The sequence below is a fragment of the Conger conger genome, chromosome 11 (genome assembly GCF_963514075.1).
Source record: "Conger conger chromosome 11, fConCon1.1, whole genome shotgun sequence".
In the NCBI taxonomy this organism is placed as follows: Eukaryota; Metazoa; Chordata; class Actinopteri; order Anguilliformes; family Congridae; genus Conger; species Conger conger.
In genome coordinates this window covers 50,191,003-50,209,037 of record NC_083770.1, presented here as the reverse complement: position 1 = coordinate 50,209,037, position 18,035 = coordinate 50,191,003, and the positions used below count along the sequence as shown (strand labels likewise).

Below are 18,035 nucleotides of genomic sequence, written 5' to 3'. Positions count from 1 at the left end.
GATACAGTACAGACACACAGACACAGTACAGGCACACGGACACAGTACAGACACACAAATGCAGTACAGACACACAGAAATAGTAGACACATGGACACAGTACTGACACATGGGTACAGTACAGACATGGACACAGTACAGACATACAGACACAGTGCAGATGCAGTAGACACAGATGCAGTACAGACATACAGACACTGTGCAGACCCAGATGCAGTACAGACACACAGACACGCACTGACACTGAGGAACAGGATGAATACACAGTGCCATAGTTCTCTTAATGCCACATGATTAAAAACAGCCACAGATGACAAAGCTGTTATTCTGAAGCCTTTTCTTGTGCACAACAAATATTTATATCTGAAAGGCACAATGCTTGCCAACTGCCAATATGCAAAAGACACATAATGAGCCACACTGGTGATAGACAGGCAACATTCACACATTTCTCATTCACTCCCAACAAGACGCCCGCGTGTTCATCACTGAATACTGCTTATTATTTCTCTGATTTATGAAATAACAAAAATAAGAGCAGAGAATACAGCGGAACTGTCTTAGTCTGTTTGGGGAGACAGGCACGGTGCAGGTCGGGCACATTCATCATTCAGAATATTCAACCTCAGAATATTCACTTTTAATGAGATCAAGCGCAGAAGCACTCCAGGACTAGGGGTGCGGTCCCCTGTTACAGATCAGGAAGTACAAAGGTTTCCAAATGACACAATTCTCCAATAAAATTGTGTTTCTTCAAAGCATAACTTTGTGTTTTGTCTTGGAAACTACACTAAAATCTACAACTCCACAATCCCCACAGACCCGTTCCCCTGGGCAGGGCCCCTGGGACCCTTGTACATATTTACAGAAACATCAACAGAAGGCCACACATGAAAGGGAGAGGGTGGGTCACTGTCACCTGCATCAGTCTCCCAACATTCTAAGCTCCATTTATACCGGATTCCTGCACAAATGAGCACACGTTTCTTTTTTTAAATGCACATGCATTCTGTATTTTTATCTACTCTGGACCAACAGAGTCAATATAATTTATTCTGAGATTGCCATGTGCACTGTGCATGTCAGATAGAAAATGTAAGGAAAATTTCAAATTTCAAATTTGGCACCCCCCCCCTCTCTTAATTGTCATGCTGTGCATCCTGGTCTAGTCTGGTTGTCGTGGCGATTCTTCCCCCTTGGACATCACCCTGGTGAAGCACAGTATCTCCCTCACAGCATCATATCCATGGCAACCATGTCCACGGTACCCACTTCCCTGAATGGGAATTTTAAAATTCTTTGTGAGCTCATTTTAGACTGCCATATGCTGGAGTCTAATGGTGAAAGGAGAGATGGAGATTGTGTGGTGAGTTTACCAACCCATGGAACAGGAACAGAGAGTCAGTTTCCCTGAAGGGACACGGATGCCATTTTCCATCTACAAACATTGTTTTTTTAAAGGAAAACTTGTGCGATCAGCTCTTCAGGACCGTCATGATGCAGACAAAAACCCACACTGGAACTGCTCTGTACATTCAGCACTGAGTTATACAGTCCAGGGTGGGTTAGCTGATCTGAGGTCAGGTGTAGTTTTGTGTACATAGGTCAGGGTTACAGTCCAGGGTGGGCTAGCTGAACTGAGATCAGGGTTAAAGTCCAGGGTGGGTTAGCTGATCTGAGATCAGGTGTAGTTTTGTGTACAGAGGTTAAACTTACAGTCCAGGATGGGTTAGTTGATCTGAGATCCACAGCTGGAGAGGGCCCATATGTTTTATTAAGATGTTATTTAAGGGGGGCAGAATTCCTTGCTACACCCCTGAACTCACTCTCAGGAGGGCCACAGGTTTTGAGCTTCCCTTTCCATCAGCAGCTGGTTTAGGCCTGGGAAGCAAGTGGTGTTTTTCCAACTCTTTACCCAACCAACGATGGAAATGAAGGGCTTAAGAGCCGATTCCAGGAGCCCAACCTACTGACCTAGTACACTCAGAAGGAAAAAGCATCCCTCCTGGGGCATGCAATGTGCCTAATTAAAACAATTAGCAGCTCATTATCGTTCAGGAATTACAATTATGGTCCTAATGAAACCCAGCATACACCAGGGTCCCCCAGGACCACATTTAGAAACATCCATAAAAAGGTTATGGTTATGTTTATTCAACATGCTATATAATAAAACCCACGAGTTCAGAGCGGAAAGACCTACCCTGACGTCGCCCCTGGGAGTGGGTAGTACAGCTGGTTCCTGCTTTTCCAATCCGCCTTCCTACATTCCGGATTACTGCAGGAACAAGACTTGCCTCCGGGTAACACAACCGCCTACCTTGCACGTTCTAAAGCCCCGGTTAGTTTTTTTTTTTTTTTTCAAGTTTTTTTTAGCTTGCTAGATAAACTATCCAGTTCAAGCACCACGCATGTCGTTCATTGCACAATGAAAACACACGTTTCCAGATTACTATTTTCAGATTAAATTGGGGCGGAAAGCTATATTAGTTAGGCGTCACCACGGACCCCCGAGGTTTTACGATGATACGATTATTTAAGAAATGTAATTAAGGTTAGTATTTGTAATTATGCTTTCTAAACTGTGCGAAGCAGAACATGACTTTGGGATTCTCGTCCCGGCAGCGGGCTGCTAAACCCACACCAGGGTCACCATCTTTACTTGTGGCAAGCAGAGTGGCACGTGGGTCACGTGACTCCTACATCGACTCGTCAGAAAATGTCAGGACCGATTCCTTGGAGACGAGTGGCCGGAATATTGCGCCAAGCAGGCGTAAACGAAACGAGTGCCAAACTACATGCGCTGGGTCAATAAAAGTGTCCATTTCGGAGACACGTTTTATATGTAACGCATACAGTCAGGAAATGACGTCAAACTACTAGTTTCCTTTGACATCACATTTTACATTCCAGGAATTTTGGAAGCACAAACACTGATGTAACGTGTATGTTCAGAATATACATAATTTGGAGCGATATGGAGTCTGGGATTCTAAGTATGACCAGAAATACTTTGACCTGGTCTCTGCTGGTTTGAGACCTGTTTTTCTACAGTCTACGTTTGAGACAGTGATTATTCTGCCATCACAAGATCCGTTTCCTCGAACGATGCTCAGAGCTGACACATATGACTGATCGACCGTTTCAGCCACGAGGGGGAGCCAAAGCACCAAATAGAAACTTCATAAACGTAGTAATACGAGATAGTGTACCAGAAAGATCCATTTACAAATATGTGTAAATATGGAACGGGCTCCGTTTTGGGGTTTGCCGTTTTATTAATCGTACAATACGTTAAATAACACATTCACACGCAATAACGTCGTATCGGTGCTTCTTAGTGTAATAAACTCTGGAGTATTCAATCAATCAATCAGCCAACCTCTATTTATACTCGAAAAGGACACATTATGGGACAACAGCCGTCTTTTGCACGTGTGCCGAGTTTACAATTAAAATAGAATGCAGTCATGAATATGTATAGACATAAAATAAATACATAATATAAGGAATCATTGTTTAAGACATTCACAGTTAGTACTATATAGTATGGACTGAAGATTAATAAGGAAGCTTACAGCCTGTCTTGGAAATAGTGACACGTATATAACTATAACAGAAATAGCAATTTCAACAAAAATCTTTGCTTATGGAGTTGCCATATACGAGGGCGGGACCAACGACAGCGTTATGCTTTATTCTACACCAATCATGTCGTAGACAATGAGGGCTACAACCAATCAACGTTCAGGTGGATTTTCAAATGACTGAAGTGTTGGCTGATTGCCCATTCATTCAAAACAACTCTAGCTATGCAGTTTTGATGGGCATTTGAAACACGTTTAGCTAAACTTACAATCCGCATATTTTAACGAAACGACAACTTTTTTCTTTTTTTTTAACTGCGATTAAGTAAGTAAAATCGGACGCTGGTCATCAGGCAAGTTTTATACAGCACATTGCAATGGGAAAAGGTAAGCAAAACCATTGTTTTTCAGCATGCATGTGCATATCTTGCTAGGTTTACAAACAAAATTACTTGGCTGATGTTAACGGCCGTTTCGTTTGTAATCAATGCACGGGTAACATTACGTTATTAACACTTGACTAAAGTGTGTTAGCTAACGTCGCTGGTTAGCTTGGCAACAGTTGATTTTGCAGGAAAGTAACTTAACTAAACTAAAGTTTGCAGTACAAGCTAGCTATCGTTTAAAATGTAGCCAATTTAGCGTTAAAGTTTATGAATCGAAGATGCGGATCTCATCATGGACAACCCTCTGCCGGACAGGCTAGGGATTTTTTTCTATAATTTACACCAGTCCCTTTAAATGCTCATGTGCTTTTTTGCCTAGCTAGCTAGTCAGGAATTAACATGGCGGTGGAGAGGAACCGTAAAAGCCGCGTTCGGTGAACGAATAAACGCCTCTTAGTGCTATCACAAAGAGTAAGTTGGTTGGCAGCGTATGTAGTTGGTAGCTAACGTTAGCTTATTAACCAAACAAGCGATCGACTGCCTAATAAAATGACTTGCGTTTCACACTTCAAGGTAAAAAGGTTCAACCTGAAGACGCCCCTGACATCAAAGGAAAAGAGACCAAAGAAAACCATCCAAAAATGAACGGGGTAAGTTAGGCTAGATAGATGACCACTCTCGCACGTTAGCCAGACCGCTGAAAACGTGAACAAACCTTTAGCGATGTAAACGTAGTCTGATAAAACAATTTTATGGCAGCAAAGTAATTGGACAGTTGGCAGCAGCTGTTTCCTGTCCACGAGTGTCTTTGCATCAGTAGTTCTTGCACAAGAACAAACGGTCTAGGGTAGACTCTAGGTGTCGTATTTGCATTTGAATTCTGTTGCTGCCGTCTCTCAACATGAGAACCAAATGGCAGGAGGCAATGCCAGTACGGTAGGCCATCTGACAAGTCGGAATAAATAATTTGGAGGCATAGAAAGGGTGTGTCAAAAGGAACTGTTTAATACATTGTTAGGAAGCAAGAACACATTGGTGAGCAATAGCAAGTGACTTAGTGCACCATGGAAGGCCGAAGAATACTTTTTAAATGTTGAACAACATTAAGAACACTCCAGGATGTAGGCATAGCCGTCAGGCGACCAGATGCTATACTGTGTTGCTGATGAATCAGTTACTGATTGACGCAGTGGTTTAGATTAAAAACTTATTTTTTGCATTTGTTTTCTATCATTTCTTTCTTTGTTTGTTGTTTGAATTTATGAATCCCAGGGTTGTAATGACGCAAAAATCAAAATGGCTTCTCGTCAGAATGAGGAATCTGCTCTCGATTACCTGCTCCTTTGTCCCAGATGAACGTCCTGTTGTGTGCTGTTTGGGTCAGAGGTTAGAGGTCAGAGGTCACTGCCTGGCGCTGTGTTTGTTGCAGGAGGGTCTCTGCTGCGGTCAGACCACCATACGTAGTTTCCTCAGCCCTGCCAAACCCCGGTCTCCCCTCGTCGATCACTCCCTCCTCCCCGACGCGAAATGCTCCTCAAAACACTCAGCCCAGAAAGAACCGGACCGGAAAGGGGAAGGTATTGATCTTTATTTCTTTCTTTTCTTATTCTTTTTCTTATGAAACTGCCTCTTCCCACTCTAATAGTCACAAGGCAGGGCTCTGCACTAATCATATTTTGCAAAAGACACACGTGCTTCTAAGGGACACACAATAACAACTTATTTATCTGATGCTTTTTATCTGAAGCGACTTCCAGTTGATTAGACTAAGCGGGGGACAATCCTCCCCTGGAGCAATGCAGGGTTAAGGGCCTTGCTCAAGGGCCCAGCAGCTGTGGGGATCTTATTGTGGCTACAGTGGGGCTTGAACCACCAACCTTCCAGGTCCCAGTCGTGTACCTTAACCACTAGACTGCAGGTACCACTCATGTACCTGAGCCACTAGGCTATAAGTCCCACTACTAACAGTAGCACTAACACATCCCAGTGATTTTTCCAGTTGACACCAATTTTCAGGAGCAAGTGCTTCTAAAATAGGCCACTGTCCAGTCATATAAGGTCATCACATTTCCATTAAAAAAACAAAAAAAACCCTTAGTTTTAGTTTCAGAACTGGGCAGTCTCGGGTCAGAACCAGTGATTCATCGTGTTTTCGCAACACCACACCGATGCTCTGGCTTAACGCAGCCCCCAAAGTATGCAGTGTGTGTTGTTGATCGCGCTGGACTAATGCGTCAGCAGATTTGAGTTAGGAGACCCCCTCGGAATGATTTCCTGTTTCTGAATGGGTCTAGTGTTCTCTGCCAGTCGTCCTGTGACACCACTTCATTGTTTGTTTGGGAATCTATTATTTTCCCAGCTAGCCTCCTACCTTCCTACATCAGTCGTGTCGAAAAATGTTCCTCAGCGGGGTTTGTTATTTAAGGAACTCCTTAATTGGCCCTCTAATTCGGGCCATGTGACGTTCCTCACTTCGAAGGCCTGAAGGAAGCCGGGTTTGTGTTGAGGGGCTGTGAGCGCCCCGTTCTGAAATCCCGGCGCTCCCGTTCTGAAATCCCGGCGCTCCCGTTCCGTGCTCACAGGCAGGCTGGACGTGCTTCCGGAGGGCGAGGAGGCGGGCAGTCCGGGCCGAGCCCGCGGGACTGAGGAGGTTCTGGCGGTACCGCTCCCGCGCGGTTCTGAGTCCCGGCCGGATCGCACGGGCACTCCGCAGGGGAAAGGGCCCGGCCGCAGGGGGAGGAGGAGGAGGAACAAACCTCAGAAACCGTAAGCCCCGATCCCCCAGGATGCACTTCTGTCCCCTGTGGGGGCGCGAGTCTGGCCTTTATCTCCATACACACCACTGCTGAAACCTACACTGTAAAAGGGACATTCAGTGAAAATGACATTCATTATTTCAGAAAATATTTTCGCTGCATGTTTGAAGACACTCGTATAAAGTGAAAATACTCTTATTCTGTCAGGTTAATGGGGCATGGTGCTTATTGTGATGTGGGGGAGAGAGTCCAGCTGATGTTTGCTGTGTTATGCTGATGCGCTAGTTTATACAAGCGCTCCATCATTGTGCACTCCATGTAGCCACATGTGGAACTACTCTCTTTAAAGGAGGAGGACAAGCTAACATTAGCTTTTATTTGATTAGACAAATTCAGTTAATGTTGCAAACATTGTAAACCATGTCAGATTTGCCAAGCGCACTGGAAGAGACCGGCCTTTGTCTCCCCAACACAGCTGGTGTCTTTGCGTAATTCTGCCGTTGTCCTGTCTGTTTTTAAAGAGCGGAAAACGACAATTCCCAGAACCGAAAAGTCACCGATTACTTCCCAATCAGACGGAGTTCCAGGAAGAGCAGAGCTGAGCTAAAGGTCTGTATCTTGTCTGTACCCTAAGTTTGCTTAAGACTATATCATGCAATATTAAGAACACTCACTAACCTATACTGTTCATAAAATGGCAGAACATGTATTCTTTAGAATAGGGATCTGCTTGAGGTCTGAGGACTGCTGGTTTTCCACCATCCCTTTACCTGGGAGTCAGGTGTGACCACCCTCCCTTTACCTGGGACTCGGGTGTGAAGACGGTCTGGCCAATCAGCAGCACTAATTGTTCAGCTAATTACCCGGGAGAAAAGAACCAGGGCCGGATTTGGATTCGAGGTCCAGGTGGCGGTGGTGGTGGCTGGTTTAGACTTCTTCCCGTTGGTCCCAGACGAGGGCTGCCATTTTGTCTGCGGAGCTGCGTTCAACGTCCTGTTCTGTCAACAGAGTGAGGAGCACCGGCAGATTGAAGATCTGATCCAGAAGGGAGTGGAGGACGGACTGGAGGTTAGCGGCCCTTTGCCTCCACGCCAAACCGTATGAAACCTGCGGTTTCGTAGCCAGTCTTTTGACATTTGAATTTGTCGCAGGTCAGACACATCGAAGGGAAGGGCCGCGGAGTGTTTGCGGACGGAAGCTTCCGGAAAGGCCAGTTCGTGGTGGAGTATCACGGGGACCTGCTGGAGATCAGGGACGCCAAGAGGAGAGAGGAGGAGTATGGGAAGGATCCTGCCACGGGCTGCTACATGTACTACTTCCAGTACCACAACAAGACGTACTGGTGCGTCCTCTTTCTGCTCCCAACATTACTGCAGTCAAAGGCTCACTGCCAGAATATTTCTGGGCAGTCTGTAGCGTAGTGATTAAGGTACATGACTGGGACCCGGAAGGTCGGTGGTTCAAGCCCTGGTGTAGCCACATTAAGATCAGCACAGCCGTTTGGACCTTGAGCAAGGCCCTTAACCCTACATTGCTCCAGGGGGAATTGGCCCCTGCTTGGTCTAATCAACTAAGTTCCTTTGGATAAAAGCATCAGCTCCATAACTGTAATGGAACTTTTCTATATGTACTTTAAAAGGTACAACGTTCTTAGGATGCCAATAAGTAGACTACGATAAAAAAACCAAAACGTTATTTATTCTTTCCCAAAAAGTTTTTTTCATTGTCTGATTTCCACATCCAGATTGATCCGAGGTCAGGGGATTTGAAACCAGTTTCTTCAGTGTTTGTTTGTGGACTTCAGACTGTGAAACTACACCACTGAGTAACTGAACGTGTTTTCCTCTAGTGTGGATGCCACGAAGGAGACTGAGCGCGTGGGAAGACTGATAAACCACAGCAAGAACGGCAACTGCCAAACCAAACTCCACGGCATCGACGGAAGACCCCACCTCATCCTGGTGGCCTCCAGGGACATCGAGAAGGGCGAGGAGCTTCTGTACGACTACGGCGACCGCAGCAAAGAGTCCATCGCCGCCCACCCCTGGCTCAAACACTGACTCGCTCCTCAGTCTGGCGTTCTTGTGTTCTTGCCATTTTCCTTCTCAGCGCATGAGTTTCAAGAAGGGAAAAACGTTTGCAATATTCCACAGGTCTTTTTAACAGAAAGTTTTTTTTAAACGGGCAGTGTGCCCTAGATCATACCTTTTTGAATGAATCTATATTAATGCTAGTTTTTGGAGCATATTTTTTGTACATTTTGTATATCTTCGAGGGAGTGCTTCCAAAAACATGCATGTTGCCAATTTGGTTTTTATACAAATTTTCTTATTGAGTATTAGATTTCTGTAGAGAATTTTATTTTGATGACAAATCCATTTCTGAGTTGCAAAGCAGATGTGAATTCCATCAGAACTGGACTGATTCCGGGCCGTACTGTATTTTCTCAGTGACCTCATGTGGGAGTGTATCAGGGAGAATATCCACAATAAATGAGTCACCTGGAAGTATGAACTAGTATGTTAATACGAAGCGGCAGTATGTTAATACGAAGGGGCAGTATGTTAATACGAAGGGGCAGAATGTTAATACGAAGGGGCAGAATGTTAATACGAAGGGGCAGAATGTTAATACGAAGGGGCAGAATGTTAATACGAAGGGGCAGTATGAAACCATTGCCGTTTGTGGTCTTCAGAAGCAAAGATCGTATTGCATGAGAAAAATCCACATAAAACATCTGCACAGTAAACCAATCGCCGAATAACTGGTTTATTACAGTTCGAAAATGTTATTAAATATAAAATATTGCCTTCAAATATGGTTTGACAAATGTAAGAACAGGTTCATCTAGTTATTTATGTAAAACCAGTCCAATAATCCGGCATACTTCACATGAATTCTGCACGAAGGGCCATTTGAGATGAACACATGAACTGCTCATGAACGCCATCCGTGTATTCACAGGTGTCAGACCACAGTAAAACAATGCAGCTGCATCTCTACAGTCCTGAGCAGTGCCGTCTCTACAGTCCTGCACAGTGCTTATTCCATAATCATTCAGAGCTGGGATCCCTAATCTCAGTCCTGGAGAGTCACCGCATGCACTGGCACTTGCCAACAAATGAATCTGTTGATGGCACACTGGATTCGGCTCACCTGGGACCTGGTTCCACAAAGCAGGATTACTGAGTTAGCTGGATAACTGTACTGAGTGAAACCCACAGAGCAGGATTACTGAGTTAGCTGGATAACTGTACTGAGTAAAACCCACAGAGCAGGATTACTGAGTTAGCTGGATAACTACTGAGTGAAACCCACAGAGCAGGATTACTGAGTTAGCTGGATAACTGTACTGAGTGAAACCCACAGAGCAGGATTACTGAGTTAGCTGGATAACTGCACGGAGTAAAACCCACAAACCAGGATTACTGATTTAGCTGGATAACTGCACTGAGTAAAACCCACAAAGCAGGATTACTGAGTTAGCTGGATAACTGCATTGCGTAAAACCCACAAACCAGGATCACTGAGTTTGCTGGATAACTGCACTGAGTAAAACCCACAGAGCAAGATTACTGAGTTAGCTGGATAACTGCGCTGAGTAAAACCCACAAAGCATGATTACTGAGTTAGCTGGATAACTGCACCGAGTAAAACCCACAAAGCAGGATTACTGAGTTAGCTGGATAACTGCACCGAGTAAAACCCACAAAGCAGGAGAGTTTGCTGGATAACTGCGCAAAAAAAAATCGGACCCCACATAAATCTGCAACATGGGCTGACATTAAAAAGAGCTGTCCCAGTTATCCTAACTCGGCTGAAATCCCGCTTTGTAGAACAGGCCCCTGGTTTTCTGCATTGTAAAATCGTTTGCCGACATTAAGGTGAAAGCTAAACAAGCAGACTGCGCTTTTCTCCAGAACCAGGTCTGGGGTCACCTGATTAAAACAGACCAACCGTTTGTCAATACTGCTCATCATATATTAAAAAGTAAGGCATCTATTTGCCTTAGTAGAGGAGAGTTGGTCCACTGATAAGTTACAAAAGTAAAAATACACCTTAGGATTGTGCATCCCTCCAAAGGTTTTCCTTATTTCCAAACTTCATAAAATCATAAAAAATATTGTCCATTCCAGGTGACAAAAGTGTAAAACCTTCGTTACGGGTAGTGTTGCATCCTTAATCGAGTCTTGGCTATTTTCTTCTGAATGAAAACCTGCAAAAGAAGAAGAACAATTAGAATATTTGATTTTGGTTCTTTTGTCACTAAACAATACTTAAATCTGGGACCAAAATATTGACTGCATTAATTACAATGCAGATCTGGGTCAAATACCATATCAGAAGCACTTTAGCCCTTGGGCGCCACTAAAAATCCTGCAAATGACTGAAAACATCAATTACATTATCACATACATAATTCTCCTTTCATATTGGTAAGTAATGTGTAATATGCTCCAATAAAACCATCCGCAGGAGTGCGTTCAATGTTTACCAGCATGCACAGATTTATAGTGCAGCATTTCAGACATACATTTAACCCAGGTCTGACGCAATGTTTGCAGAGAAAAACATCCCAAGAAACGGAATTCCATGACAAACCCGAGAACACGCTTCCACACACAGGCACCCACATGACCCCCACCAGCACCGGCGCGAAGCGTAACCACGGGAACGTGCATTCCACAGCGCGCGCAACAGCGGCTAACGCACTTAGCGCTTTACCGCCGTGGACCGGCCAGTGTTGCCTTATCAAAACGGAGTCACACATTCCCGCTAACTTCAGAAATACATTTAAAAGTTTGTTATTCAAGTCTCACAGAACAGAACACCTGAACTACGTCTGCGAATATGCAGCCGTTTGAAATGTTAATGTGTAATAATAAGGTCATGCATTCCTGAGGATCCACGAGGGTCTGGAACGTGCTCCCCCATTTGATCTCGCACTCTCTCACCAGGTCCCTCCCTCATCAGTTCTGCACTAATGCGGCGCATCAGAAATGATGGAGCGTGCAGGCAGCCAGGCAGCCAAAGCTCAGATGCACCCTAAACACAGGCTCCCCACGAGGCACCCTAAACACAGGCTCCCCACGATGCACCCTAAACACAGGCTCCCCGCGATGCACCCTAAACACAGGCTCCCCGCGAGGCACCCTAAACACAGGCTCCCCGCGAGGCACCCTAAACACAGGCTCCCCAAGAGGCACCCTAAACACAGGCTCCCCACGAGGCGCCCTAAACACAGGCTCCCCACGAGGCACCCTAAACACAGGCTCGCCACGAGGCACCCTAAACACAGGCTCCCCACGAGGCACCCTAAACACAGGCTCCCCAAGAGGCACCCTAAACACAGGCTCCCCGCGATGCACCCTAAACACAGGCTCCCCACGAGGCACCCTAAACACAGGCTCCCCGCGATGCACCCTAAACACAGGCTCCCCACGAGGCGCCCTAAACACAGGCTCCCCACGATGCACCCTAAACACAGGCTCCCCACGATGCACCCTAAACACAGGCTCCCCATGATGCACCCTAAACACAGGCTCCCCACGATACACCCTAAACACAGGCCGGGGCTTTGAGACCTGGTGTACGCCTTCTGCAGTACTTCCTTGTCCAAAACCTGCCACCTTTGGGAGGGAAGACCAGCTGTTCAACAAACATCTTCCAGAAACAGCAGGTACGATTTTGAATCCTGGGAGTTATAACGGTTCCTGGAGTCAGACACGGATCTTAACAGCCAACACCACCCGCATTCCCATTCCACATCTTCCCGATATTCCCCTCTTCCCAAAAATAAAACTTTTAGTCTGCCTTCCCTTCCATAAGTTAATTCACCCAACAAAGGATAGCCCATCACTGGGTGATTTACAGATTGGGGCCTTTTCTCCATTTGCACTCAGTGTCAGCTAAAGGCCTAAAATGTAAATCTTATTTCCCATGGAAACACTCGGACATTCAGGCCTAAGCTTGTCTGAAAGATGCTGGTACCCGTCTGTCTGGGCAGTGTCTGCTCTTTAGCATACTGAAGGCTACATGCATCATTAGATGTTTCTACAGGGCGGCCTGTAGTGTAGTGGCTAAGGTACATGACTGGGACACACAAGGTCGGTGGTCCGATCCCCAGTGTAGCCACAATAAGATCCGCACAGCCATTTTGGCCCTTGAGTAAGGGTTGCTCAAGGGGGAATCATCTCCCGCTTAGTCTAATCAACTAAGTCACTTTAGATAAAAGTGTCAGCCAAATAACATGTAATGCAATGTCTCCAATGGTTACTCTGGGCATTACACTTCGGTCACTGCTTTGGGTTCAACTGAAACTATTGCTAATTTTCAACCTTTAAAACATCCCATAAAGTCTGATGGGAACTGAGTGAACGTCTTGTTCCCAACACTCAGCTGCTGACTTACAGGAGATATCCTCACTATCCAAAACATGAGGGTGGGGGGATTTCTCATCTCTAAAACGCGGTTCCCAGCCAGGTCTTATGATGCAGCGGGTCCTGGGCGAGACTCTCCCTCAGCTTGAACTTTCAGATTCTCAATCTTATCTCATTTACATTTTTTCTGCATTGCATCATGCTGTGCAGCACAATTGTGTTGCAGTTGGAGGAGGTTGTGTGTTCAAATCCCAGGTGTGGCACAGCCCCTTCCTTGAACAAGGTATTATATATTTAACTGTATCACTCCCAGCGTGTAAGACCATGAAACCCCTCATGTTGTGTGTACTGTACTGTGCTGTATTGTATTTTATGCTGCAACCTCTTGGTGATGTCTATCTCAAAGGGCCTCACCCAGATAAATAAAGGTTAAATCACGCAGATAATAATAAAATAAGTTAATGGATAGAATGTAAAGCTATAAGACGGGTAAGTTGCCTAAGTCAATAACAGAATATGTTTTAAATACGCTGCGTAGTAGGAAGATGGGCTCACAGTTTTTTGATGGTGGACTTCTCCTCCTTGGTCTCCTCGGTCTTCTGCTCGGTGGAGACAGGAGCAGGGCGGTGGGAGGGCGGGGAGCCCAGGTCCACCTCCACCATGGCTGGCTCGGCCTGGGGGAGAATCCCACTGCGACACGAGAGGGAGGGGCCACCGTCTGTCAATCATACACTCGGGGATGGAAACAAAATGGAACTCCACAGACCTTCACAGCACACGGATATGATAAAGGTATGTACTTGCATGTCAAATTAGTATTTCAGTAAAAACACTGAATTATCTAAATAATTTGTACTTGTTGTTTGTTTTGTTTCATTTTTTTATTAAGGGGCCAGTATTTCAGTAAATTTGGTGCGTTAGCAGGCTGTGCGTTAGCTGATTAGCCGGTTGTGCGTTCAGTGGTTAGTTGGTTGTGAGTTAGCAGGCTGGGTGTTAGCATGTTAGCAGGCTGTGCATTAGCAGGCTGTGCGTTAGCCGCTTAGCAGGTTGTGCTTTAGCAGGCTGTGTGTTAGCCAGTTGGCAGGTTGTGCGTTAGCAGGCTGTGTTAGAAGGCTGTGGGTTAGCTGGTTGTGTGTTAGTCGGGTCTGCCTTTGCCAGTTAGCCAGTTGTGCATTAGCAGCCTGTTTATTAGCAGGCTGTGCATTAGCCGGTTGTGCGTTAGCAGGCTGTGGGTTAGCTGGTTAGCAGGCTGTGCATTAGCTTGTTAGCAGGTTGTGTGATAGCAGGCTGTACATTACACAGGCTTGCGTTAGCTGGTTAGCAGGCTGTGCATTAGCAGTTTGTGTGTTAGCTGGTTTGCAGGCTGTGCGTTAGCTGGTTAGCAGGCTGTGCATTAGCAGGCTGTGTGTTAGCTGGTTAGCAGGCTGTGCGTTAGCTGGTTAGCAGGCTGTGTGTTAGCTGGTTAGCAGGCTGTGTGTTAGCTGGTTAGCAGGCTGTGCATTAGCAGGCTGTGTGTTAGCTGGTTAGTCGGTTGTGCGTTAGCAGGCTGTTTGTTAGCAGGCTGTGCATTAGCCGGTTGTGCGTTAGCTTGTTAGCAGGTTGTGCGATAGCAGGATGTGTGTTAGCTTGTTAGCAGTATGTACATTAGCTGGTTAGCAGGCTGTGCGTTAGCTGGTTAGCAGTTTGTGCGTTAGCTGGTTAGCAGGCTGTGCATTAGCAGGCTGTGCGTTAGCTGGTTAGCAGGCTCACCTCTTGTACAGCTGCAGCTCCTCCTGGGCCACCAGCAGCTGGGCTTTGAGCTGGTTGCGCTCCTGCAGAACCTCCTTCAGCTCCTGCATGGTGAAGCGCGGCCGGTTCGGGTCCGTCAGGTCCACCACCAGCTTGTTCGGACCCAGCATTTGCTTCAGGAACAATGCAAATATCAATCAATCAATTAACAAATACAGTCAAACCAATAAATCAATCCATCGGTCATTCATTAAATCCATCCATCCATCAACCATTCGTTCCATCAATCACTCAATAAATAAATCAAACAATCCATGATTCACTCAATAAAACAATCAATAAATAAATCATTTAATCAACAAATAATGTAATTCACATAATTATATGACCCAGGTCTCGTATCAGGCATGTACAGGCCCAGTGTGCCCGACACACTGTGACCAGCCAGGAATGAGCCAATCAGTCTGTTTGTGTATAGCCCCATTCCCCTGTAAGCTGCCCCAGAATGCTCTGCAGTCCCCCTGGTGACTGAAGCAGATTTCAGGCTTGCGTTTAAGGGTTACACAGCTCCAGCAGGGTACAGATTTGGTTTATGGCGACAGGTGTTGAGGGAGAGGTTAAAAAGGTCATTTGAGGCGTGATATAAGGGGCTCAGAAATCTGGCCCTGAATATGTCGTTTTCACTTGATACAACTACCAGCCACAAAGTACACAACCACAACTCCACAATAACTACCAGCCATAAACTACACAACCACAACTACACAACCACTACCAGCCATAAACTACACAACAAAGGACGGGTGCCAGGACCATTCTTTTCCTCTCACAGCTGGTCCTGCCCACTGCTAGGAACCAGCCAATCACAGGACAGCAGGCGTTCAATTACATTACTAAACAAGCAGGCCGGAAACGCCAGAATCCATAGCGACGAAACAAACAAACCTTTCCATGGCAACTGTGGAGTGTGTCTTTTTTGGGGGGGAAAGTCCAATTGTCTCTGCTTATGTGGCATTGTTTTTAAGGGATAGATTTACATTTGTTGTTCACATAAGCCTAGTTTCTCATTTTCTCCACTAATGTCACTCAAGGCAGATTTGAGCATTTCAGGGCAGGACAGAGGCAGTTTTCTGGCCTATGACAGCCTCACCTGTACTTCTGCAGGACAGAGACATTCTTCATAGTTAAATTAAGACCATGGAGCTGAACAGAATCTAGAATCTAGACAATCTAGAATCTGTACCCATAACGGGACACATATACATCATAATGTGGCCCATTAATATAGGATTAATGTGCAATGACTGAATCTTAGCAGATTTTTGGAGATTGTAATTTGTGCATCATGTCCGTAAGGCAAATATGAGCAAACATCTTACATACTCACTATTAATACGTTACATCCCATACGTTAATCCTAAAATCCTAGAATCCAGCCTTTATGATGGTGACCTTTTTTATTACACCGATTCTTCCTCCGCGGTTCCTTATTGTGTGGCGCTAACTCCATCCAACTGAGAAAATAATGTTAAAGGCACCTGGAGCCAGAGTCTCTCAGTCCCGTCTGGTTCTAGTTCTGGCTGCAGAGAAGCTCGCGAACGGAAATCATGATTCCTCAGCCATTCGGTACACAGCAGACAGCAAACATTGTGATTTTGAGTAAGTGATTGTAATTCCGTGGTTCTAAATAAGAGGTTCCACTTATGCACCCATCCGTGAACACATAAGACCAGTCGTGCTCTGTGAAATGACATCGGACTTCTGTAAAACACGGGCCCAACAGGACTGCAACACGGGGCAGTAAGAAGTGATTAGGCACTGGGTCCCCGCATTGGGGGCTAACAACAGTTTAGCATGATTCTTGGTGGTTATCATAGACTACACTGACATGCAGAAATAAAAAACAAACAATACAAATCCAAATTGTGTTCATAACATTTACGTCAGTCCAAATTTAAGACCTGGAATTAATATAGGCAAATAATAATTTCCTTGCTGAGTTTACATAATATCGATGGTTTCAGATTAGAAATGCAGAAATGACATACAACCACAAACTGGTTTCGTTGAACCATGAACTGGTTCACACTCGGCCTACTCGCGAATCGAAATACATGCTACTGCTGTAATGTTGCTATTGATAATGCATTCCGAGTGAGCGTGCGTGTGACTTCACGTGGAAGTGTCGAATTGATTTTGCATGAACCCAGGAGAAGAAGCGGCAGCGCTTTCAAGTGGTTCAGCGACGCAGACGGTTGATGAAATAATTAATTGTGGCACAACCCAGTACCGTGCGAACTGTGGGAAAATCAATTCTGCAAACCGACAAGGCGGTTCTGTGTTTTTCACGCAGACGAACTCACCGTCCCCTGTCCGTTCGCGCTGTCAGCAATGATTCGCTCCAGCTCGGTCTTTAAATTATCGCGTTCCATTTTTAGCTCTTCGAGCGATAGGTTGTACTTATTCACCAAAGTTTCAAACACCTCCAGGACGCGGACAATCCTGAACTGCAGTTCAGAGACATCCTCTCCCGCGTTGCTAATTTTCAACAAGTCTCTGCCGATCACGTATGAAATGTCATAAACATCTTCCACTGTCAGCTCAAAAGCGTCTTTTTCAAAAGCCAAAGCGGGCGAAGAGTCCGGTAGCTGCTCCATGTCGCTCCTCAGTGTGTGAAGTGAGTTGGCGAAATGTATGTCGCCAGGCGAATGGCGTAGATATATAGTCCTATTATATTCTCCTTTTTCACAATATGATGCAATTTATCCACATATAATGTTACGGTAACCGCCAGCTAGTAACTTCGCCGAACTTCCTTCTCGTCGAACTTCAGTTGGCCTGCCCACTCTCTTGAATGACATCATATTCAGCCAATCATGATGCGCCGAAGTGTCCATCAGTTACACGCGAAGTTCGTTTAACTACAGGTGAAGCCATGCAGGCGATCAGGTGAAGCTGCACATGACGTTCCCGAAATGGCGATTTTCTACTTTCACTTCGGCTTCGTATGCAAACAGACGAGGTGAGATAATGGCTTGCAAAACGTATTCGGTTTTTTGTTTGTTTCAGAGGCAGTCGCCTTGGCTACGCAATGACATTTACAGCTGACGTTGCTCATCAACGCAACCGTTACGTAATCAGCTTATTCTGACCCTATCACCTGATTAAATCCCCTCTATAAAATGGTTTGCAAAATCC

The 18,035-nt window shown here is 45.5% G+C and overlaps 2 protein-coding genes across 5 annotated transcripts; one reads left to right on the top strand and one right to left on the bottom strand.

The window, feature by feature from the left end:
* Positions 1-3,606: 3,606 nt before the first annotated feature.
* On the top strand, positions 3,607-9,478 carry kmt5ab (lysine methyltransferase 5Ab). 3 transcript variants are annotated; one of them, XM_061259671.1, is made up of 8 exons: positions 3,607-3,974; positions 4,547-4,623; positions 5,403-5,550; positions 6,556-6,739; positions 7,251-7,338; positions 7,738-7,797; positions 7,881-8,071; positions 8,579-9,478. In XM_061259671.1, exons 1-8 carry the CDS (start codon positions 3,965-3,967, stop codon positions 8,787-8,789), a joined length of 969 nt encoding a protein of 322 aa, XP_061115655.1. In that variant the 5' UTR covers positions 3,607-3,964; the 3' UTR covers positions 8,790-9,478. The 3 variants fall into 3 exon arrangements, with proteins under 3 accessions (XP_061115655.1, XP_061115657.1, XP_061115656.1); XM_061259673.1 differs by lacking the exon at positions 3,607-3,974 and adding an exon at positions 4,322-4,444; XM_061259672.1 differs by lacking the exons at positions 3,607-3,974; positions 4,547-4,623 and adding an exon at positions 4,871-4,909.
* Positions 9,479-9,484: 6 nt separating this feature from the next.
* Positions 9,485-17,839, bottom strand: rilpl2 (Rab interacting lysosomal protein-like 2). Of its 2 annotated transcripts, XM_061259675.1 has the most exons (5): positions 17,201-17,839; positions 14,859-15,010; positions 13,665-13,799; positions 12,315-12,359; positions 9,485-10,945 (listed from the first exon to the last, which is right to left on the bottom strand). In XM_061259675.1, exons 1-5 carry the CDS (start codon positions 17,492-17,494, stop codon positions 10,924-10,926), a joined length of 648 nt encoding a protein of 215 aa, XP_061115659.1. In that variant the 5' UTR covers positions 17,495-17,839; the 3' UTR covers positions 9,485-10,923. The 2 variants fall into 2 exon arrangements, with proteins under 2 accessions (XP_061115659.1, XP_061115660.1); XM_061259676.1 differs by lacking the exon at positions 12,315-12,359 and having other exon boundaries at positions 17,201-17,833.
* Between the last annotated feature and the right edge of the window lie 196 nt (positions 17,840-18,035).